The sequence below is a fragment of the Thamnophis elegans genome, chromosome 9, assembly GCF_009769535.1.
Source record: "Thamnophis elegans isolate rThaEle1 chromosome 9, rThaEle1.pri, whole genome shotgun sequence".
NCBI classification, from domain to species: domain Eukaryota; kingdom Metazoa; phylum Chordata; class Lepidosauria; order Squamata; family Colubridae; genus Thamnophis; species Thamnophis elegans.
The window spans coordinates 29,580,625-29,606,535 of record NC_045549.1 but is presented as its reverse complement, the minus strand read 5'-3'; the positions used below and the strand labels follow the sequence as shown (position 1 = coordinate 29,606,535).

The 25,911-nt window shown below is 36.8% G+C and overlaps 1 protein-coding gene across 1 annotated transcript in view; it reads right to left on the bottom strand.

Moving 5' to 3' along the window:
- The window catches only part of NR3C2 (nuclear receptor subfamily 3 group C member 2), a 165,026-nt gene that overhangs the window by 17,004 nt on the left and 122,111 nt on the right, over positions 1-25,911 (bottom strand). Inside the window, 2 exon segments of the mRNA XM_032223548.1 lie at positions 6,473-6,603; positions 24,878-25,022. Of these exon segments, the coding sequence (XP_032079439.1) occupies positions 6,473-6,603; positions 24,878-25,022 (276 nt within the window).

The window sequence follows — 25,911 nt, the reverse complement described above, 5'->3', positions numbered from 1 at the left end:
TTGCTCAACCCAAGGAATCTATTTACTTAAGACCCACCCAAGAGAAAAACAACACAAACTTTCTTGTCACTTGCCTAACTTCATTACAACAGCAGCTTCAGGCTTCTTAAAACAGGCCATTAAAAATAATAAATAATAAATAATAAAACAAACAGGATTTTCTTCAAAATAATTCCTGATCATAAATTTCAGATGACCACACAATAAACCAGACTGAGAACTACACCAATTAAGACTGCAACTAAAAACCCCAAGATGGGCATTGAAAGATACTGGAAGTAGGTGGAAGAAGGTGAGGATCAACACACACACACACCCTCCAATTATGAATTAAGGAGGGATAATGGTCCCTCAGACTGTTGGGAGCTGGACTATAGTTTGCAAAAAAACCCGAACAAATTCCTGTGAACACTGCACATATCTTCATTTGTATCTTCAATACAATATTTAAAATGAAGAAAGATTTTAACCAACATAAATATACTATTAATTCAATAGGAAGTGTGGGCCTGCTTATTTGGAATTACAGGGTTAAAGGTCTTTTAAGCCTGGAGGAGAATTCACAAACTGATTTGCTTTTTTCCACACTTGTGCATGTACATGAATATCTACCAAAATTGTTCAGCAACCAATTTGGTGGATTTACTTTATATGTGGTAAGAATCAAAGCAATGGGTGAATTCTCCTTCAGGCATTATACTGCGATTGCATTTGAATTATTGTTAGCCAACTTCAGCTGATTTTGAAAAAGCTTGGAGATGTGGTGACATGTCCCCTACCTATCCATTCACTCACTCACCCACTCATTCACTTCACTTAAAGTGCTACTTTAAAAACAGCCCCTTCCCTAATCACCCACTGGCCCTGGATCACATGGTTGTGAAAAACATCTGAAAGGCTGTTTTTAAAGATTTTTAAAGACCTTTAATGACTTTTAAAGACTTTTAATGGATCACATGGCTGTGAAAAACAACTGCAAGGCTGTTTTTAAAGACTTTTAAAGGACTTCTTTACAAGCTGGCAGCTGCTATTCATCCCACCACTCCATGGGCTAGATACTTTGCATTGGCAGGCTGTATCCAGCCCGCGGGCCATTGTTTGAGGATGCCTAGCTTACAATGATACTTTTCTGAAGGAAAGGGCAGGGTTTATATAAGGAAACACTTTTATTTTTATAAGCATTCTATAGAACTCAATGAGGGTATGAACTTGTTGCTTTTGTATAAATCCTTAATCAGTGACTATCAGAATGACAGGATTCCTGCTTTTTTAATGAGTCTAGGTTCTGATTTCTGTTTATTCTACTATTATTGTGCTGTCACAATTGGTTTTGGACAATGGGAAAATCTAATTATAGAAGATGCAGGAAGGCAACTTGCACCTATGCAGTCTCTGAGATCAACATTGCTTCCAGCATTTTTGATGTGTCAGTAAGGAGAGCTGTACAATTAATTACCTTGTTCTCTATCAATCTCACAAAACATCATAAACATAGCTGGGTTATCATATCGTTTTCTGGTCTTTTGTCTCTTTTTTGCTCAATCAAGTATTCTTGCTGTCCAATGTTGTCATACGTTTACTGTTGACCTATAGAATGCATTGAAATTTCCCTACCACACTATTCATCATTTTAATTAATTACCCAAAATAGTTTTCATGGAAAAATGTTTGAATATATACAATATAATACTGTATGTATAATATAATATATATTACCATTATGTATGTATGTATGTATGTATGTATGCATGCATGTATGTATGTATGATGATAACAAATAGTTCAAATCATTTATATATGTATGTATCCATGTGTATGTATGTATGTATGTGTGTATATACACACACCCCAACAACACTGCATCAAATACTGTTCTTTTTTTAAAAAAATCAAATGGATCTTCTGAATATACAAATGATATCATACATCAGTAATATATATTTCACCAGGGACGTGCAGTCAGGGGAGGCAGGGGAGGCAGAGCCTCACCACTGTCATCATGAAAAGAAAAAAAAATGTAAAAGGAAAAAGGCTGAGCTAGTTGCTGCCAGTCACAGTGGATGACTCTGTTTAGTGCTTAACTGTTTAAAAAAGCCTCTAAAAACTACATGAGGAGGCGGGAGAATGAGGTGCCTCATCTAGTCTGACTTTATGATCACTTGAGCAGAGTTAAGTAAGGGTTAAAAGCCAAAAAAGTCCTGATGCAATGAGGCATGTAGTTCTCCTGCCTCCTGTAGAGGGAGTTTTTTTAAGAAGCTTTTTTAAACAGTTAAGCAGAGTCATCCACACGGTGACTCTGTCAGCAACTAGCTCAGCCTTCAGCTCTTGTTGTTTTCCTTTTACATTTTTTTTCTTTTTGTGATGGCAGGCAAGAGCAGAGTTGAAATCCTCTCTGAAACAGCTGGAAAAGGTACGTGATTGCATGCAGAGCTACGTTGCCTTCACACACACACACACACACACACACACACACACACACACACGGATAAAAATATATAAGCCCAGCTTCACTGATTACAAGTTTGAAAAGGCAATGTGGCTCCACCTGCAATCAAAGGCTCAGATGGGAAGTCAGCAGGGGAATGGGGGGAGGGGGTATGGCACAGGAGCTGCTTTCAAGCCATTGGAAAATATATCCAATCCAACTTCTGTGTTTGTGTTTGTCTGAGATTGAGTGAGTGAGAGAGGGATCCAACTTCTCTGTGTGCGTATGTCTGTTTGAGAGAGGGGGGGAGGGAGGGAGAGAGGGAGGAAGGAGGGGGAGGGAGAAGAAAAAGAATTTAGGAAAACTTTTTCTCAAAGGAGAAAAACAAATGCTGTCGCTTTAAATTGGAACTGAGCATGCCTGGCTGTGGAATTCTGGGAGTTGAAGTACACAAGTCTAAAAAAAATTGAAATCCCTGTGTCAGTGCCTCACCAGCCATAAACCTCACTGCACGTCACTGCATTTCAGTGCATATATATTTATATATAACCAACTAAATGTGATTAAACAAGTATATTTTCCCCTCTTTCTACTTGTCCATTGATGGTTCAGTCAGCAGAGAGATGGGTATAAGTTTTAAGTTTAAACAATGAGATTAAATATACAACCCATTTTATAAATATGTCTATGTTCTATATACAATTTAGATAAAATTGGCATAAAATAAGAGTGGAGTGATGTGTATATTTTTCTAAAGACAAATCTATAAATTATTACTCTAGCAGCCACAGAATTAAATCTGTAAAAACTGATAATCAGAAACACAATCAAAACTCTACATTTTGGGATGTAAGCCGACTGGCTTCTCATTTTGATCATTACATTTGGCATTTAGCTATCTTTCCTCTTCTGTAGACCAGAGGAGGGGGATGATTGAGATATAATAAGTGGTTTTTTCTATGGTAATTGAAAGAAAATTCCTTCCTGTGGCTACTATTCAAGTTTTTAAACAGTTTCCAGAATCTGGTCATATGATTAAACAACAACCAATTAAAACAAGCAGTTGCTAAGAAAATAGAGTGATCATAAGTTCAAATCATATGGTCATTAAGCAAATTACAGAGTTATAATTATAAACCTACTCTCCCAATTTCAAGATCCATCTTGTCCTGGACACTCTTTTTTGAACTATTACCATCTGGCAGACAGGACAAGACAATAAAAACAAGGACAAATAGGCTGAAAAACAGCTTCTACCCTAGACCAGCAACTATACTGAATTCTACTATATAATATTGCAATATTAATGCAATATCGGGGTTTCAATTCCTGGAACGCCAAGAATCTTCGCGCTCTTCTCCACTCCTCCTCGCGACTGCAACAGATGTCCAGACGCGTCGGGAAACGTGCGGCTTATAACCCGGTGCGCTTTATATGTGGAAAAAGTTTGAAAAATTAACGTTAATTGATACTGCGGCTTATAATCCGATGCGGCTTTTGGTCGTGAAAATACGGTACACTGAAGATGGCATTTAATTTCGTTGTGCGAGGTGCAATGACAATAAAGTAAACTTTAAAAGGAAACAATGCTGCAAACCGGCAAAAAAGGATGGAAATCATAGTCACAGGACCATGGGCTGCTGCAACTGTCAAAAATGTCAACCAGTGCCAAACATCAAATATATGGTCATGTGGCTGTGTGGGGAGCTTATGCAACATTTGACCAGGGCCTGAAGGGCTTTACTAACCATTAACCAATCTTTCTGAGGCCATTGTAACTCTGAACAGCAATTAAAATGGCCATTGTAAGTCAACGACTACCTGTACTGCATGTAGTGTACATGTAAAACAACTTAAGAATACTGAAAACACACAGCAGTATTCAGATAGTATACAATTAAACCATATATATTATTACTAGATATAATTCCTAAACTTATTAAGAAAATATCACGCAACACCCACAATTTACTAAAATACTGCGTCGACAAGAATGCAAGGAAAGACCTACCACAACACTGGAAAAATGATATGTTACCAATGATAGCAAACTGGAAACTTAAAATATAAATATGCAATATTGGAAAAATTAACAACATATATTCTGAAACTTAACTGAAGTTCAAGCAAGAATTGTAAGCTTCCTTGCATACCATGTAGAGGCAAATATAAATATATTTTAAGGAATTTTTAAAGAATTAAAAGCAGAAATGACAAAATGCTTTAATGAGCACAGCATAGGGGCAGTTAGGAAATTAATTAATTTATATTATTTTAAAAACCTCCCTCCCTTTCTTTCTTCCTTTCTTTCAAAATTTGGGGATTCAAATCTTTTCCTCTTTCTTTTTTGACTTAGCCATTCATTATTTTTCTTTATTTTAAAACAATACTATTTGGATAAAATTAAAAAAAATGGCTTATTAAGCTTCTTTTCCTTATCTCCTATCTGCCCTATATCAACTTAGTTTTGGAAGTAATTTATTTCAGGTTATGGTTTCAGTGAAGGAAGCAGATCCTAATATTTTGCTAAACTTTCAGTGTTGACATCAAGCATGTTAAACACAATCTATGATAAGTGTTTCTGTCCTATAAATACTGTGCATAATTTGGAACACCAATTATAAGGTATAAGTATTATAATTCAAAATATAATCAAACTATAATGCAGTATTTTTCAGTTTTAAGATGGGTGAACTTCAAATCCCAGAATTTCCCAGCCAGCATTAGATTGGGGGAATCCTGGGAGTTGAAGTCCACCCATTTTAAAGCTGCCAAGTTGAGAAGCACTGCTATAAGTAGTAGTAGAAGAGATTTATTTATTTGTATCCCTCCTTTATTATTTTTACTCAATCCCATGGACATTTTCAGCACACCTTCCTCCTCCTATTTTCCTCACAATGACGACCTCATGAGGTGGGCCGGATTGAGAGTTAATGGCCCAAAGTCGCCCAGTTTGGCTTTCATGGCTAAGATAGAACCAGCATATCAGGACATTCTGAAGAGCAAATTTTAACCAGATTATTCATGCACAACCCTGATAAAAATCATATTGTAAACAAAATGTTAGATAAACAAACAAGCTTTTTTACTAGTTTATATGGCATATATAATATTTCTTGTAATTTTACCCAAACACTTTGTATGTGCATTAGATTAGTGAACGGATCAAATCACACAACAAACTTGATAGATAAATGGAGGTATCCTGAAAAACAGAAAGCCTCTTGTTGTCAATCAACTTCTAATACTTGGGTGGACCATTCTGAAGATCATTTTTAAATATAAGCTTATCACAAAAGCAAATTCATTTAGGTGAACATTTTCTTTAATTCGAGAAACCTACATTCTACATATGTTGGAGGGCATAATGGGAATTGTGAGAGGATATTTTACTGAGTGTGTGTGTCTGTCTGTGTGTGTGTGTCTCTCTCTCTGTGTGTAGAGTTCAAGCATATATGCAAACTTCCAAACAAAATACTGGATTGCAACTTGTGTTTTAGTAATAACATACATGAATCTCACAGGCTACAATGCTAGACTTTACTTTGAAGCATGCAGTATTTCGTTTTATAAATCAAGCAAATTAATCTTATAGAAATGCAAATTATCATGCCATGAAGAGAAACTGGGCATGTGCCATGTTGAATTCAGCTTTAATACACTTAGGTTTTCAAAAGTAAAAACAAAAACAGATTTATGCTGTATGGAACAGTTAATGCTATCTTACTGTGGGCTGCAAATTATAACAGGATTTGGTAGATCTCAGTACTGAAGCTAGGATGTCTGTTCTCAATTACCAGCCCTTTTAGGAGCCTGTGAACTATAGTTTGAACTAACTTCAAAGCTATCACACAATGCATTAAAGTAATCAATCCTGATTTTCAAAAAAATGCTATAGATTTTAAGGCTAAAACACTGAAGACCCTTCCAGTTCTTAAAATCAAATTTTTCTTTTTTAATTTATTGGACGCTGATTAGTCAGTTATTGCAATAATATATGATATTATATTACTTAAAAATTGTAACTGGAACCATCAGGAAAATCACCTGTGCTTAACAGCAACAAAACTTTCATTATGGTGTATTCTTCAAAGCTAAGCTGCAGACGAACAAATTGAAGGCTGATCTGATGCATTCCTTGGCATAATTCGAACATTGCAGATTGCCGCATCCTTTCTCTGTAAAAGACAAGGCACAGGTAAAATAAAGATATGCTGAAGCTTTCAAATGTTTTATTGTTTAATGTTTTGTATTATCTTTTTGATATGCCCTTTAGTGCCTAGAATTTCTAGTGAGATGGATGACCATGTGCATCGAATTAATGATTTATTCTAATTAAGATAAAAATAATTTATACTGCTGTCATCATTAGACAAAGAAGATAAGACTTGTCCTCAAGGATCATTTTCATCTCATTAATAACTGTATAGACTACACTCAGAGTTTGGTTAACATGATAAAACACTGACTGAAGTATGATCCTGTCAAAATTAATCCCTCATAAGTGTCAATGGATTCTCTTTAGAGAGAAGCATGCAAAAGCTTTTCTCATGAAGGTTGCTAAATTTTTGGCGGGCTGCGTAAGTGATTCAGAAACATTTTGAATGAAAATGTTCTTTTCAATCAAGTTCAATGCAGATTTAAGCCCAGTAGTGGAATAGTGAATGCTTTGGGTACTCTATGGGATTTTTTTTTAATAAAAGAAAGGGGGAGTGGAGAATCATTTGGGTCTACAGTATGTTTTGAATAAAGGATTTATTTCACACTAAAAGGTAAAGGTAAAGATTCCCCTCGCACATATGTACTAGTCATTCTTGACTCTAGGGGGCGGTGCTCATCTACATTTCAAAGCTGAAGAGCCAGTGCTGTCTGAAGACGTCTCCGTGGTAATGTGGCCGGCATGACTAAACGCCGACAGTGTATGGGATGCTGTTATCTTTCCACCAAAGGTGGTTTCTATTTTTTCGACTTGCCTTTTTTAGGTGCTTTCGAACTGCTAGTTTGGCAGAAGTATTTCACAATGCTTCTATCCAAACATGATTGGTCATTGGTTGGTTTAGGAAGATTAGAGTCCTGTTTTTAAACAGCTTAAGAACTACAGTATGAGATATTTTATTTAGTATTTTCTCAAAATCACTATAAAGAGTTTTAGGTGGCTGTAAACTGAAGTTCATTTAATGATAACACCCAGTTTTATCTTCCCTTTTCAAGAAATCACACTGAAATATTGGATGGCTTCAACTAGATGAGATTATAGATTTCAGAAAAAACTAAACAAACATAATCAGGAAGAAAACAAAATAATAAATCCTACAAATATGATAGAGGCTGAGGTGAATCAAATATTATGCAGACGTGCATTAAGGGTGGGTTGTTGTACTGCCAGTTTAGCATGCAAAAAAATTTGCGTGCATGCGCACATTTGCACCTAAAAATCTGTGCATGCACACATCAGAAAAGGAAAACAAATTAAAGTTCTACAATGAAGATTGTTCTGTGCATGTGCAGAATCAAAAATCAAGATGCTGCCGCCGTCGATAGAACCAGGGGCATGGCAGGCCAAGTTACTACCTACTCGGCTGAACCAGTCTGAACTGGTAGGAACCCACCTCTGAAATGCATCAATGAACACATTAACTCCAAGCCCTGGAACAGAGGCAGGTCTTAAAGAGCTTTTCAGAATTCCAGGGGAAAGGGCACTCTTTAAATCTCTAGGGCAATGCTTTTCTACAGGGCCGAGGCAGCAATGCTTTTTTAAGGCCCTGCAAAATGACAATGTTTCATAGAAAGGACTTGGACTGCACTTGCTTTGCCAGGACCTAAAGGAACAACAGATCAACAATCTGTGTCATGAAGGACTTAGCAGGTGATGATCAGCTTCTTTAATTGCACCCAGAAGTCCACTGGCAACCCATAGTAGTGACACATGGATATAACACCTAGTGCCTGTTACTGCTTATGCTGCTGCATTTTGTAATTGCAGCTTCAAGGAAAGTTCTCTGTAGACCACAATGCAATAGTCCAATCAAAAGGTGACCAGATTGTGAATGACCATCTGAAGGACCTCTCAGTCGAAGAAAGCAGCAACTCATACACAAGATGAACCTGTGTAAATCCTCTTGGCCACAGTTGTGAGTCCAGAGGTCTCTCAACTTGTGCACCAGCCTTAAATGGGAAAGTGCACCACCATCCAAGATCATATACCTGAACTGGGGAGAGGGGAACAACTAAAGGCACTCAGTCTTATTAGGACTGAGCCAAAGTCTATTTCTCCCAATAGTTGAACAACCTCCAGGCATTGAATTAATACATTGACAGCTTCACCTGTCAACCCCAAGTTGAGATATAGAGCTAGTATCAGTACACTGAACAAACAGATAAAGTCATCCAACTTTAACCAAAGAAAAAATTCCTTGTGTGTCCAATCACACTTGGTCAATAAAGAATTCTGCTCTCCTCTACTCTCTTCTTTTCTCTTCCATTCTATTCACTGTTTCATGTAGATATCAAACAGCAAAGAGAACAGTGTTGAATCCTGAAGGGCTATATAGACAGATTATGGGCATGCCCTCTTCTTCTCTACCCATGTAAGGTTTAATATTAAGTTCATTTTTCTAACTAGAATGAAAGCTCACATATGAACAGAAGATGGCAATTGTAATAGAATTATAAAATAAAAGTTAGTATTTTGATTCCATAGAGCAATGTTTTTCAACCTTTTTTGTGCAAAGGCACACTTTTTTCATGAAAAAAAAAACGAGGCACACCACCATTAGAAAATGTTAAATTTTTTAAATTCTGTGCCTATATTGACTATATATAAAGTAATTTTCCCACGGCACACCTTACACTATGTCACGGCACACTAGTGTGCCGCGGCACAGTGGTTGAAAAACACTGCCATAGAGAAGTAATGTATTTTTCATCAGCAAAAGCAAAGGAAAAACAACAAAATGAAATAAAATAAATCCAAAGGTTGGCCTATGAGTCAAACACCAATTATACCAATTCATTGATTTCTGCACCATCCTAGTACAATGTGAAAGCATAAAGAGAAAAGAAATTATATAAGCTATTTATTTAGATAATTTATATTTGCACATGGAAACTGAAGGCGGCTTATAGGATATAAAAACACAATATAAAGATGATAATAATAATAATAGTAATAATAATAATAATCACACTGGTTGAGAAAAATAAGGTCACAATCATAGACATCGCAATACCAGGTGATAGCAGGGTCGCCAAGAAGGAACATGAAAAAATCGCAAAATACCAGGACTTAAAAATCGAAATTCAATGACTATGGCACAAGCCAGCAGTGGTAATTCCAGTGGTAATTGGCACACTGGGTGCTATTCCAAAAGCACTGGAATTACATTTAAAACAGTTACAAATTGACAAAATCACCATCAGTCAAATGCAAAAAGCCGCACTGCTTGGATCTGCACACATATTACGAAAATACGTTACGATGTTCTAGGCCCCTGGGTGGGGCCCGACCAGTAACCAATGTCAAATCCGGCGAAACAACTGGCCGCTGTGATACAATTGTATAATAATAATAATACCCCCTACCCTGGCAACAACATAATTCCTTCCAGAATCAGATAATGCATAATTCCTTTGAGATGAGTGAAGATTGAACTTTTTAAGGAGTTAGTAACTTATATGGAAAGGACAGTTGCACATCAATGTCACTGTTGAAATGAAAGCAATTCCTCAATTTCAGCAACTGTCCGAATGGGCAGTATTAACATAACCCACTACATACAGTATAAGGGCTATAATAGCCACTATGAAGGACTGATAGGGAAAATACTAGCTGAGAGGATCCACGAATACTGATCAGTAGTCAGGATACATGATAAAACTCCTTAGTTTCATAGCTCATGGACAGACTCAACCATTGTTTCAAATGAGAAACTGTGAGCATCCTAGACCAAATTAAAACCATAAACACTGCAGAATTCCTGGAAGCTTGACATTCAGACCAATCAGCAATCAACAAATACATAGAGATAAATGTATCACATCATGTGATGAAAAAATTCAGGAGGAAATAAGATCATAATCCTCAACCAGTAAACTACATTGAATCATGCTAGTATAATGAGTGGCATAGAAATTTGATAAATAAATAAATGAAGCTAGAATTACGACTAGTTAAACAATCAAGCAGAAAATTATATACTAATCAAGGAACTTCCATAGAAAAAGCAATTATCTCACAAATATTGGAAAGGCAACCTCCTGTATATAAACAGGAAGCAAACCCCACATTCACTAGGACTACTGTTATTAGTTAGTTAGGTAATGAAATGTTTGCAAGCCTACAGCCAAGGTCAGAGAGCCCCAAGAGTTGCACAGATTAAGCCTGAGCTACATATATTCTCTTCTCTTTCTGCACTGGAGGCTTCAAAGGCATACATATTTCTGAAAACTAGGAGATAAAATTCTTGGATAAGCATGTGTTAAAATAAAATAAACAATAGAAACATATTTGCTGTTTTGAAGAATTTGTTAAAATGTATTATCACTTCCTGGGTGGAACAATGAAAACAAAACAAAACAAAACCAGCATAGGTTTGAAGTTTGGTAGGAGACAGCTTCAGAACTTTCACAATTATCTGCATTGCTTATTCTCAAATGAGGACGATGTGTTATACATTGACTTGTGCCATATATTGAATATATTCTCCTATAGATAGAATGATGTAATCTTGACTATGTTTTCAAATACTAAACTTATTTCTATCTAGGCTTAAAGTTACGTTAGTTGACATCAATAATCACAGCAGATTAATCTGCTGGCTTTTCTATAGCAGGTAAGCCTTTGACCTTATCTTCTATGCTTCTTCAGTTCTGTTGAGAGTTTTTTGCACCAAGTACAACTGCCACTACTCTTTCTTCAGCTCACTTCTTCAGGTAGCACCCAAGAATTTATTTTCAGCAGTCTTATCACTTGATCATGAACTATTAAGATTTACTAGTCCATACTGTGTTTTGCTAAAGCCAACAATCTACCTTCAACATCAAGGTTTCCATCTCCATCTAGCAATAGCAATAGCAATAGCAGTTAGACTTATATACCGCTTAATAGGGTTTTCAGCCCTCTCGAAGCGATTTACAGAGTCAGCATATTGCCCCCAACAACAATCCGGGTCCTCATTTTACCCACCTCGGAAGGATGGAAGGCTGAGTCAACCCTGAGCCAGTGAGATTTGAACAGCCGAACTGCAGAACTGCAGTCAGCTGAAGTAGCCTGCAGTGCTGCATTCAACCACTGCGCCACCTCGGCTCATCTAATCTGATAGTAATCAGTTACATGTTCTCCCTCCCCCCCAATTCTTTTTTCCAACTCTATGTATGTGAGTTCACAACCCCTTTTCAGTGCTTTATGAAAATCTAAACTATCTTCTATTCCCAGCATCTTATCCACAACTGAACGCACGTTTAGTACTTTTTAAGGTGTTTGGATAAACATATGAAGGATAAGCATGATGTGATGGTTTCCAGTACATTATATAATGCACTGAAGAATCCAGAAACTTGGATAAACAGATGACAATTAAATAATCAGCAAAACTGAACTACTGATAATCCAGCTCCTAATTTGGAGTTGAGATGTTATTGCACAAGTAATTTCTGGCAAGGTATTTCCTAATAAATAAATGCTCCCTCACCCATATTATTTCTAAGACCTACTTCTCTGACTTGGATTGAGTTGTATTACATTAGTATATATATTTTTTCTGATATACTGTAATTCCTAACCCAAAAGTAAGATACAACTTAATATTTTTTATAATTTTATTCAAAATTAACACTTAAAATTGGTGTTTTAAAGAATTATCATAATAATAAAAATGTCACATATACTGACATTTTCAATTAGTCCCCAAATTATAATTGTAATTCTTTCAGATTAAATTTCTATCTTTGTTTCCTGTACATCACTCTATATTCATTCATAACATGCTCAATACAGTTCTTTGAAACAACACGTATTTTAAAAAATACTTCACTTAGTGCTCTTTTTCCTTTTACTGGTATTAAAAAACTCCTACTTTCCAGTATTTGTCAACAGAGTTTAAAGCATTATTTAAGTATTACATAATGGAAATGTATTTCATCCCACTTATAAAAGTCAATCTTGCACTATTCATTTATTCCATATAGATGCTTCAGCAACCATAAATGTTCTCTTGGTTATTCTCTAGAATAAAAACTAGAAAATATAACAGCAGAAAAATCTACTTAAGGAGCAGAATTCAATGACACTTAGGGTTGATTATTTCACTTATTGTCAATTATGTACTACACTGAGTTTTGCAAGAACATAATATTAAATAAAGCAGGATAAACTATAGTGCTACGTAGAGATGCAACTACATTTGAAAACAAAATGTAACAACATATGAGGGCATGAGGGATCAGTAGTTAAAGATGCTGAGTTTGAAATCTGACTGCAGATTTCTGCCAAGTTGTGCCAGATGGGTTGAGGTTCCTTTACTTGTGCCAGTTCCTGGCCATCTAGCACTTCATAAGTATGCAAATGTAAGTAGATTAATAGTATTATGACGCAAGTCACACACATGGCAATAAGTGCTAGTAGAGTATGTTTACTGCACAACTCTAACTTCTCATAGCAATATCTCCCAAAATCTCCCAAGTCACAAATTCTGCTCCCAAGCAGTTCAGTGAGTAATTTCAAGCAGTACATTCTTGAGCAAACACAAACCCCAAGGAAGCTTCCTGGGCAAGTCTAAATCCAGATGCAAATCCAAGTCCAGGTCCAGGAAAAGCCAACAAAACAACCCAAGGATCATAGTGCAAAACCAGGAAGCATGGAGCTGAGGATGATGATCAGGAAAATTGGTTATTTTTGCGAACCGCTCCCTCCCACATGCCCGACTAAGTAATCCACAAACAGTGGATTAGGAGGGACAAGGTTGCTTCCTCGCAAGCAGCCTTGTGATATCCCCTGAGCTTCCCATCTTGCCGCTCTTCATGTCTGTGGCTCAGGTGGGGGTGGTAGCTGTTCCTCATCAGAGGCAGTCTGTTACTAATCCTCAATTTAACTGGTGGCAACCATGCCTCGCCTTCCTGTTCTTGAGTAGGTGGCTGTCCATCCAGTTGATTGCACCCCTGATGCCTAATGGACCTGAGAATGTATCATTTTCTGTCTCCAGGCTAAGAGATCCTGGGCTAAGTGTTCTTCTATCCCCAGGTTAAATGTTCCTGGGGATCTGGAGTATGCCTAATGGGTATGGTTCCAGCTCATCCTCTTCCAAGTCAGTAACTGATATGAATATTGTAATAGATACCATTTTGGTGGGAAGGCAACAGTGTTCTGTACACCTTGGCATATATTCACACTGACCACATGACCACGTAAATGTCTTCGGACAACATTGGCTTTCTCAGTTAAGAACCAGAGATCAGCACTGGCCCCTAGAATCACAGATGAGTGGACAAGGGAAACTTTCACCTTTACTAACATATATGCTATAAAACCCAGTTTAGCAATGAGACAAATTATGTCTGCTGTAATACTCAGTATTAATTACCTTCTGAGAATGCAAGAATAGCCTAACATAAAGCAATAGAAGGGATTATGCCTTTACACCACAATTTTATATATGTGGACGTGTAATATTTCTACAACAGTAATAGCACACTAGCTCTGGAGAACTGGGCATAGGTTGGAAAGATAAAGGAGCACCTTAAACTAAATGTAGGACCCTTATTTCTGCTCTAGGAGGTCATCAATGGACACTGGTTATATCTCTTTTCCATATCTGCCCACTATATTAGCTTTATGTTATTAATTGGAGTGACAGATCAGTAAATATGAATTGGTATATGAATCTCATAGCAGAGCTATGTGATCTTTTGTTTGTTTTTACACAGTGCTTGCAGAATTTCAAATGAGAATAGACAGGCACTTTGTATTATAACACAATCTACCAAATTACATAACTGATAAAGCTCCCATAAAAATTGTAGAAAATGATACACCTATTTTATCTTATATGGTAATTTGCAGATCTTTTTTCTAATGAAACTGAAAATTTTTAAATATAAAATGAAATGTTTTCTTAACTTTTTATAATTGCATACATTTTATAATTGCCTACGGATGAAGACTATGTAATTGTGAACCACTTGGAAATGCATTTTCTCAAGATATAGAAGCGATTTCCATAATTGTGAAAACTGATGTCATTATTACTATAGCCTTGAATGGACCAAGTTGAACATTGTCCAGAAGACCATAGCTGGGGCAAAATTTTGTTCTAGGGCACTATATGTATACGCAAGCAACTATTATTCTTTAAGTCCTCAACTTTAAAGCCAGGAGGAAAAAATAATATATTTGTTCAGAAAGAAATTTCCATTTTATAGCAAATGCTTAATTCAGAATTAGCTGATATATTGCATATGCTTTTCCTGACTCATATCTGCAGAAACACACTAGGGTAGCAGTATCCAGTTTTGGGGATGTAGCAAACAAATGTGGAGTTCTTGGGTATGGATAATTACACAATAGTCATATATCAGAAGGTACGCAAAGCACTGGCCTAGAGAGCCCCAGCATTTAATTTTCCAATAATGCTTTTGAGATTGAGATGACGGCTAAGGGGCATTGTGAAAAATATCAATTAGATTAATGCTTTACTTTACAACAAATCAATTTCCCGCAAATTAAAAGAACCTTAGCAGACACAGTAAAGCATGTTGATAGGTAATTTACTAAAATCAGGAACATGTTGGGGGCCCAAGCAGTACAAATATAGTTTGACGGTGTGAAATGTTAGAAAACTTCTGTTAAGCCTATTTATTCTGTTTGCACTGTATTTGCAACTATCCCTGGGTGATAATGAAACACATAAACCTTTAGATTCTAAGAATGCTAATAAAAGCAAAATTCTTCAAGTCAAGTCTGAGAGTATTTGCTTGACATAATACAATAGTTCAGGTCATAAATTCTTATAGAGATCTCAATGCAGGTTGAACAATGGCACTGTAGCCCTTGTCCTCTGTATATCATGCTATGTGATGTCATATGATTGTCAAGAGTGATGAGTCTTCTTCTCTACAAGTGAACTCTTCCATATGAGCTGAAAATCTGCATTATCCAATTTCTAGCACACATAGAAGTCTTCACATGCACAATTGCTTTCTACTGCAGATAACTATCTTGTATTCATGGAGATGTCTTTCGTGGAGATGTCTTTATAACAACTACAGCTGGATACTGAATAATTGCCCATACGCTTTCTATGTTGAATTCTACATTGGAATGCAATCCTTCATCATGACTATAATAATATGTAAACCAATAAAGAAGAGGAAGAGGAATAAAGAAAACATGAAAATTCAGTTGAAGGCATTTGCTAAAAATACAAAGAATGAAAAATAACAAACCTATGGCTAAAGGGGAAAAATCAATGCAGTCAAACCTCAAAAAATTGTTATCAATTATTTTATTTTTCATAGAAAAAGCAACAAGGAAGATCTGGTGAACTAGATTGCCAACAGGGAACAATTCATTAAAGAATGAAAGCAGTGCAAGCTTAAGAGGAATTGATCACATTATTTTGAGGTTCGCCATATTCTCAAAAAAGAAATTGGAGCATAGTTGTACATGCACCCCAGATTTTAAATAAACCAATTTCATTAAGTTTATAGAATTATAAATTGAGTCCTTATGGACAAAAATCCAAAAGAAGTCCAGCAAAGTTGGAAACTTCTGAATAGTAAGATATTAGAAATCTAATTTGTAGCATTTCAAAAAGAATGGCAGCTTAGAATTAAAAGAGACATTAATTAGAATTGGAATGTAAGTGTAATAATTAAAGATGGCTATCAGCAAATATATAATATTCACAGAAAACAAGTTAGAAAGGCTAAACCACAAAAGAAACCTAGGCTTCCAAGGGAAGCTAAAAGCAATAAAAGTGGCTTTTTCAACTATGACAATAGTAAAAGAAAGAAAAAGGAAGGAAGGAAGAGGACTACTCATAAGAGAAAATGATAGTGTAGTAAATAGATAGGCAGCAAGCAAGTAGAGATCTTCAGTTCCTAATTTGCTTTAGTTTTCCCTGCCCACCCCCAATGAATTCAAATATAACTGCTCAGAACTACTAACAGAACAGAGGGAATGAAAAATCAAGGGTAAATTAAATTAGCTTTAGGAAATATTAGCTGTGATGAATGAATTCAAATCTTCAGAACAAGAGCAATTATATCAAAAATTGTAACGGAACTTGTAGATGTAACTAGAGTCCCTTCCTGTAAATTTTAAGAAATCATGGCAGATGACATGGCAGAGATAGGTAACTGCTGTTGTACTCTTAAAAAGAAAAAAGAAACAATATAAACCAGGTTAGCTTGACAAGGAAACTGAGAAAAATTCAGAAACAAATCATTAAACAATTGGTTGGTGAGAATTTCGAAAGGAATGCATTTCTTGGCAGGTGCCAGGAAAGAATGATGCCAAACCATCCTGATCTCTCTCTCTCTCTCTCTCTCTCTCTCTCTCTCTCTCTCTCTCTCTCTCTCCCTCACCCCCCTCTCTCTCAGCAATTGCCTGGGAAATAGAGTGGATGTAGTATTTATATATTTATAGCTCAAATGGTTAACTCCCTGCCTGGGAGGCAATAGAGCACAGGTTCGATTCCCAAAAACTTGGGTATGGCTAGCTGATGAGAGCTAAATAGCTTGAAATAGATCTATACTAGTCTCCCTTTATTTATTTATCAGCATAAATATAACAAATGTAACAAAAAAGGCAACAGTAAAAAATATTGGGTTTCTGTCTGGATGGTCTCTTGTGACGAGCCTAATGACAGAGAGTGGAAGTGTGACCTTCCTCCCATACTTGGGCATACCAGGGGTTGTGACTTTAAAGTATATACCTCCCACCCTGGCTGGCTGATAAAGGAGTCGTTCTCTGTAGCTCAAATGGTTAACTCCCTGCCTGGGAGGCAATAGAGCACAGGTTCGATTCCCAAAAACTTGGGTATGGCTAGCTGATGAGAGCTAAATAGCTTGAAATAGATCTATACTAGTCTCCCTTTATTTATTTATCAGCATAAATATAACAAATGTAACAAAAAAGGCAACAGTAAAAAATATTGGGTTTCTGTCTGGATGGTCTCTTGTGACGAGCCTAATGACAGAGAGTGGAAGTGTGACCTTCCTCCCATACTTGGGCATACCAGGGGTTGTGACTTTAAAGTATATACCTCCCACCCTGGCTGGCTGATAAAGGAGTCGTTCTCTGTAGCTCAAATGGTTAACTCCCTGCCTGGGAGGCAATAGAGCACAGGTTCGATTCCCAAAAACTTAGGTATGGCTAGCTGATGAGAGCTAAATAGCTTGAAATCACTGTTCCCTCTAAGGTGCGCGCCTGCGCGGCCGCGCACATTGAAAGAAATCCCCGCGCAGGACTTTTCAACTCCCGCGCAGAGATTTCTTTCATAGCAAACGTGGGGAAGTCCTTTGCAGGCAGCTAGAACTGGCCGCCCGCAAAGGACCTCCCCAGAGGAATCTCATGTCCTGCAGCCCAAACTTTCTCCTCCCAGCAACTTGGCCTGTTGGATACAGTTGTGGCGGGGGAAGAATGGGCTGGGTGGGCTGGCTGGCTGGGGAGGGGGGAGCCCTTTAAAGCCCTGCTGCCGCGTCTTCCCAGCAAGACTTCCTTTCGGCTCGCGGTTTCCCTTGCCTGCCTTAACCAAAGCTTGGCGCCCCGCCTCTGCTTTCGCTCTCCCTCCCTCAGCTGTGCAGCAGCAGCAGCTCTCAGCCTAGGGCGTCACGCAGGCTGTGGAAGGAGGGGGAGGAGGAGGGAACCAAAGAGAGGATTTTAGGGGCCTGCGCCCCACAGCCAGGACCGTCCTTGCGCCTCAAGCCGTGTTTCTTCGTGCAAAGCCCTTCAGGCGTCAGGCGGAGCTCTCGGGTTGCCCAAACCAGTTCCTCCCAGGTTCAAAACTACGGAGGGAGGAACTGGATTGGGCAACCCGCGCTCACACACACACATACACACATACACACAGAGAGAGATTCGGCTGCGTCCGGCTCATTTGCAAAAAGCCCAGAAAAGGAAGTCGGTCGGGGGCAGAGGAGGGGGGGAGACCCGTCGGAGAAACCGACGGTCCCGAGGCCGGAGGAGGGGGGTTCTTCCCCAGACAGGGCTCCCCAAGAGAGGGCGAGGCACCCCTCCCCCATCTCCCTACTGTCAATGTCGCACAGGAGGGCTGTTTCTATCTCGGTGCTTTCATGGAGAGTCAGCGAGAGATCCAAGCCATCCAGCGAAGGCAGACTGCTGTTTAGTAAGAATGTTTTAAATATTGCATTTCAGCTTATTTGTCATGGATTGGTGATCAACCTACTTGCAAATACAAATTCTTTTTCATATGGCGTGCTGGTGCTCTGCAGATTTTATTTGATTTTAGAAAAAGAAAATAAAGGCTTCTTGGTCCACCTGGACCGGAAAGTCAAAATCCAGAAAATTAACCTTGTTTAGGAAAGTTTTGCACTGATGGAAAAATAGTGTTTTCCAGTGAAAGTTTTTTCCCTACTTTTCCTTGTTTGCTTTTTTGGCCTCTATTCCTTCTCTACTCTCCTCTTTTCTTTCTTCCTTTTTTCTTCCTTTTTTCTTTCCTTCCTTCCTTCCTTCTTTCTTCCTTTCCTCTTTCTCTCTCTTTCTTTTTTCTGCCTCTTTTTCTTATCCTCCCACCCTCCTCTCCCCTTTCTTTTTCTCTTTCTCCTCTTTCCTTTTTTGTCTCTCCCTCTGTCTCTGTTTCTCTCTCCCTCTCCCTTCTTTCCTTCCTCCCTTCCTTCCTCTCCCCTCTTTGTTTGCTTCTTTAAGTGCTCCAATTGCTAATCTACATCAGTTGGTAATTTATTCATAACTTGCTAAATCACTGCAGACTATTGGATAGTAAGGGGGAAAGTATAGTCCTCAACTTACAACAGTTCACTTAATGACTAAAGCTACATCAGCACTGAAAAAAGTGAATTACAGCTGTTCTTCACACATGATCATTGCAGCATCCCCATGGTCATAGGATCAAAATTTGGATCTTTGGCAACTGCCTCATATTTATGACGGTTGCAGTGTCCTGGGGTCACCTTTTGCAACCATCTGCCAAGGAAAGTCAGTAGGAAAGTCAGACTGACTTAACAACCAGGTTACTGATTTAACCACAGTGATTCACTTAACTGTAGCAAGAAAGGTTGTAAAATGGGGCAAAACTCACTTAACAAATGTCTCATTTAGCAATAGAAACTTTGGGCTCAATTATGGTCGTAGATTGAGGACTACCTGTATAGGGAGATTTCTTTACTTAATGGATATTTACATGGTAGAATTGAGTTTCAAATAACACTAATTTCGTTGTCTTGGGTGACATCTATGAAAAAAATCCAGGTGCTCAGGTATGAAAATGTGCTGCTCAAACACTATACTTTTCCGCTCACACTGAAAAAAAATTAGAGGGAACATTGCTTGAAATAGATCTATACTAGTCTCCCTTTATTTATTTATCAGCATAAATATAACAAATGTAACAAAAAAGGCAACAGTAAAAATATTGGGTTTCTGTCTGGATGGTCTCTTGTGACGAGCCTAATGACAGAGAGTGGAAGTGTGACCTTCCTCCCATACTTGGGCATACCAGGGGTTGTGACTTTAAAGTATATACCTCCCACCCTGGCTGGCTGATAAAGGAGTCGTTCTCTGTAGCTCAAATGGTTAACTCCCTGCCTGGGAGGCAATAGAGCACAGGTTCGATTCCCAAAAACTTAGGTATGGCTAGCTGATGAGAGCTAAATAGCTTGAAATAGATCTATACTAGTCTCCCTTTATTTATTTATCAGCATAAATATAATATATATATATATATATATATGTATATGTATATGTATATGTATATGTATATGTATATGTATATGTATATGTATATGTATATGTATATGTATATGTATATGTATGTATATGTATATGTATATGTATATGAATGACTGGCCATCTCATGAAAAAGTGACTTTAGGTGGTGTACAATAAAAATGTAAAAGAGTTAACAATTAAAATATATATAATTCAGGATAGAGAAAAAAATGTACAAATATATATAGTGTCACAACCCCTGGTATGCCCAAATATGGGAGGAAGCTTACTGCTTCTTTTCTCTGTCTATCGGCTCATCACAAGAGACCATCCAGACAGAAACCCAATATTTTTACTGTTGCCTTTGTTACATTTGTGCTGTATTTGTGCTGATAAATATTTATTTTTATTTATTTATCAGCACAAATACAACACACACACACACACACACACACATATAATAAATATCAATAAAGCTTGGAAAAGTCTGCCACTTGTATAGGGAAGAGGGGCCTGTTTTAGCTACTTTAAATTGATTCAAAAGTGTTTGAATAAGCATATAAAGTATTGATCAAATTATAGGTTAAGCTGGAAGGAATGGTAAGCTGTTAGGTTCTGTTCTAGGTCTTACGTTGTTCAACATATTTATCAATGACATGAATGAGGGTTTGGAAATATTATTATCATATTTACAGATGACACAAAGAGAGGGGCAATGGAAAATATCATAGAAGGCAGTATCGTGTTGCTGGAAAAACCTTGAAGGGTGGGAAAAACAGGCAGTAATCAGTCACTATTAAATTTGGTAAGGGCAAATGTGATGTCTAATATTTGGATAGGAAAAAGCAGAAGCATGAATGCAGAACAGGGGACCATACAGGCAAAAAAAATGATCAAAATGGCTTTTTGTTCAATGTAAAGTCAATGGTAAAAAAGCAACTGTAATTCTAAGTTGAATCCACAGACAAAAAGAGGTCAAAATCAAGATATGCTACCGTATATTGTACTGAGTTACAATAATACAATACAATACAATACAATACAATAGCAGAGTTGGAAGGGACCTTGGAGGTCTTCTAGTCCAACCCCCGGCCTAGGCAGGAAACCCTATATCATTTCAGACAAATGGATATCCAACATCTTCTTAAAGACTTCCAGTGTTGGTTCCGGACATCTCGTTTAAAAAAAGACATTGATGAGATGGAATATATTCAGAGGAACAATAAAGTTGATAAAGAGCATTTTTAGTCTGGAGAAAAAAAAATCTAAACTGAAGCATCCAGAAGAATGTTGTTCTACAAAATATGAGAAAAAGAGTGACTTTAAATTACAGAACAACATATTTCAGATGGACACCAGGAAAAAAATTCCTAAGAGTACAAGTTGTTTAACAATGTAATAGTCTATCTTGTGGAATGGGGGACTTTTCTTTTTTGAGATGGTTGTTGGTTTAGATAATTCCAACAGCTGTTATATTCCAAATTATATAATTCAAAACAACCTTGAATACAAATCCAATAACCCCAGACAATACGGACAATTGTTATAAATACTCCAATTAAACTTCATAATATCTAGAACGTTAAAATTTTCAACATTTACCTTTAAACATAGTTTCAGCTACACATTTAAATGTATTATTTATATATTTATATAAGCTGTGAATTTGTTTTCTCACTCATAATCCAATATTGTAATCATTTAACAAATAGCAGCTAGCAAGTTTTGAACATGTAAGCACTTCAAAAATGCCACTAGTCCTCTAGATCAGTGGTCTCCAACCTTGGCAACTTTAAGACCTGTGGACTTCAACTCCCAGAGTTCCTCAGCAAGCAAAGCTGGCTGAGGAACTCTGGGAATTGAAGTCCACAAGTCTTAAAGTTACCAAGGTTGGAGACCACTGCTCTAGATAGTTTTTAAGCCCCTTTTTATAATTTTCAGTACAAATTCAAACAAGTTTAATCAAAGAAAAAAATTCCAAGATTTATTATGGAATTATATTATTTATTTATTATTTTAGTATTTAACTGAAAAAAGAAATTAAATAACAAGTTCTTTTGTACTTCTAAAGATCATGTTATGCCAGATATAGAAAATGAGTCTTGGTTTTCCTAACATTTAGTTGGCATTTGCTTTCCTGGAATCTAAATTCATTTTTCTATGACTTATAGCCTGAAACAATTGAAAAACAAAATTTAATTTTGTTACACTGCATACAGCTACTGAAAATAATTGATTAGATTTATGGAGATTCTCAGTCATCCAGATCATAATTGACTCAGAAGTGCTCCCCCCACAAAAAAAGATAACTTGATTGTTTTTTATGTAAGGAAAAAGAAGGTGTTTCACTTCTTATCCAACGGCCATCAGCCATTGTAAACATCCTCTTCTTTTTCCTCAAATAAAATCAAGTCCAATTGCCTTTGGGGAAAAAAGCACCTTTCAGACAATTGACTAGACTAGATTAAACTATTTAAATTAGCCCTTTTCCAATTTTTTAACTTTTCAAACATAGTTCGCCAAAGTAGCCAATATCAAAAAGAGGGCTGTGAAAATATCTACAGAGCCCTCAGATCCTGGATATAAATTGTTTCAACTTCTACCATCAAAATGACGCTATAGGGCACTACATACCAGAACAACTAGACCCAAGGACAGTTTTTCCCCGAATGCCATCACTCTGCTTAACCACTAATTCCCACAACACTGTCAAACAATTTACTAAGACTGTATTGCTATTATTATTCTCTTCCTTCCTAGTATCTATCTTTCCTCACTTATGACTATACCACGTTGCTTGTATCTTTCAATTTATATTGTTTTATTTATTTACTAGTATGATTTGATAGCTTATTAGTAACCTTGACTATCACTAAGTGTTGTATCTTTTTATTCTTGATAAATATATTTTATTCTCCTTATGTATACTGAGAGCATATTACCAAAGACAAATTCCTTGTGTGTCAATCACACTTGGCCAATAAAGAATTCTATTCTATTCTATTCAACCCCCTCCCCCCAAAGGATCGATGGGACTATCCATTTGTTGTTATTTGTAGTGGTATTCATTAAAATAGTATTTATCAAATTATTTTCATATAATAACTGTTTGAGGATAAATGAAAATCTGAAAATTCATGAAGGGGTCAATGAGGTGAAAAGTTTGGGGACCACTTGGAAGATTTAGAATCAAGTCTCAGGGGACCCGTGCATAAAATATGAAAACTTTACAATACAATTTAGTCCCAACCTACAATAGTCCCCAAAGCAATAGTCTGACAGGTAAGCAACAGCATGTTAAATTATTCCCACTATCCAAGTGCTAGCAATATGTAGCACACAAAGTTCAAAAATGATCTTTTTTTGCGATCGTGATAGTTTGCAGAACATCTAGCAATGTCTCAGGGAACTGTAAATTTCTATAGAAACTCAGTTGAGAAAGGCTGATCTAGATAATATGTTGCCCTGTTACTTTTATAAAAATAGTGCAACAAAGAAACATTCTGGACTTCTGGTACTGAGACTTCATTCCTAGCTCCAATAATCTTCTAATTATCTAAATACTTTATTAACAACTTAAGAGGCACAACCATTGGAGTTTCACCTATATCAGGCTTTAGGTAAGTAGAAGGAAAAAATAGCCATGTATTTTAACATAATGTAAAATTTCATTTACACAAAATTCATCTCAATCCAGTGCAATTAATATATAATAGATCTCCAGCGTCAGATTAATTTGATTGCACCAAGCAACTCTTACAAGTATGATTGAGGGTTTTTAGTTTTCATAAACAGCATCTGAGGAACTATTAAACATATTCTGAAAGTAACTCTGATTTTTTTTCTCCACTCTTAGGGCACAAAAGGTAGTTTAATAACCTAAAACAATTTTGAGAGTAATTTGCAATATGATATCTGTTGCTGCTGTTCCATTAAAAAGCAGAATAATAATTTCATCAAAGTAGCTCACTTCCTTCACATGAGCTTCAGCAGTGTTTTTGATTTGAATCCTTGTTTTTATGGTACAAGCATGGCTAATATAGCCAAGATTTTATGTTTTTAGTTTGAAAAGGAAGGAGCCCGCTGCAATGAAATAAATGGCACTTACAATTATTGCTGTATGATATAAAAAAGGCTTCTTCCAATTATTTCAAAATTAGTAATTATAATTGTAATGAATTTAAATTATAAACTGAGCTGCTGTGTACTCCTAACAAGAACAATTTCTCTCAATAAACTTTTAGAAAAATAATGCAAATATTTTCAAATTGTGTAAAAGTAAATAGATACAATGAATACTCTTTTTCTTTAAGTTATGTATTAGTTATCTGTCAAAGCCAATTAAATGTTGAAGCTTTGGAAGTACGTACAATGACAGATGCAAATTAAAGATAAGGGCAAGAAAAACACATGTGAGAAAGATGTTTCCATATGCTCATTTTCCAGTATTTGTATTCCTTCACAGCTTTGCATTCTATATGTATCACATTGTAACAGAGCTTTATTTTATAAACTTCCTTGGAAAAACAAGCATTTATTGGATAACTTACTCATTAAAGACCAAGTCAGGAGCAAAATAAAGAAACTGGCTATTTGTATGTCTGTATGATCTCCAGCTCAAGGAAAATGATGATAAACACATCCAAGAATACTGTATTAAAGTAATTTGGTCCTCAAGAGGCAAGTTTCTAAATCCTGAAGAGAGAAAGAAAATAAAGATTAGTAAATCTTTAGTAGCAAAAGAACTCATTAACATCCAGAAATACAAACACTTGTAGATTTAGTCCTGTCAGGAATCATAAATTCTAATTTTAAAACTTTACCTTATTGATGTGAAAAATATTTCCTCATGAAGTCTCCCAAAAGTCCTTTTTCGGGATGCAACAAGAAAGTCCAACTGCCTCCTGAAAAAGCACCTTTGAGACAACCATGACCTGGATGACTACAAATCTCTACAGATTCATGAAACCTCCTATGCATGGAACAATTATTTTGCAGTGATCTGTGTCCGGACTGAAAATTTATATTTCAAGCCAAACAATTTGGGGAAGGATCAGAAATAAGCCAGGCAGATTGGTGATAGATCACAGTTAAGGAGAGGTTAGAAAGAGAAAGCATTAAAAAGATATGGGGACAGCAGGCAGCTCTGTTGGATATGTGGTGCTGGAACTCAGTCATAACCACTGTTGGTGTCCTTGGCTTTATCTGCAACATTTAAAATCCATCCTCTTGATTTTCTCAGTGCCTTCCTTTCCATACCTCCCCATAGCAATCACCAAGGTTCTTGGAATAAGAAAAAGAAAATGCAAGAGAGAAAGATAGTCTGCATCTGACTGAAAATTCCATAACTGAAGCCAAAAATATTGCTGATAACATGTGTAGGATAAGGGGAGGGAGGGAAAGAAATGAGCTGGGGAACATCACCTGCCAGGCTGGTAGACTGGCCATACACTGTGGAGGGAAGAGAGTGTTAAGGTGTATTAGCCTTGCTCTACTCTGCCATGTAAGACCTTTCTGAATTTGTTCAGCTCACTGTAGCTGGCTTAGAATGATTTTGCAGAATTTAGGAAATGTGTGTGTGTGT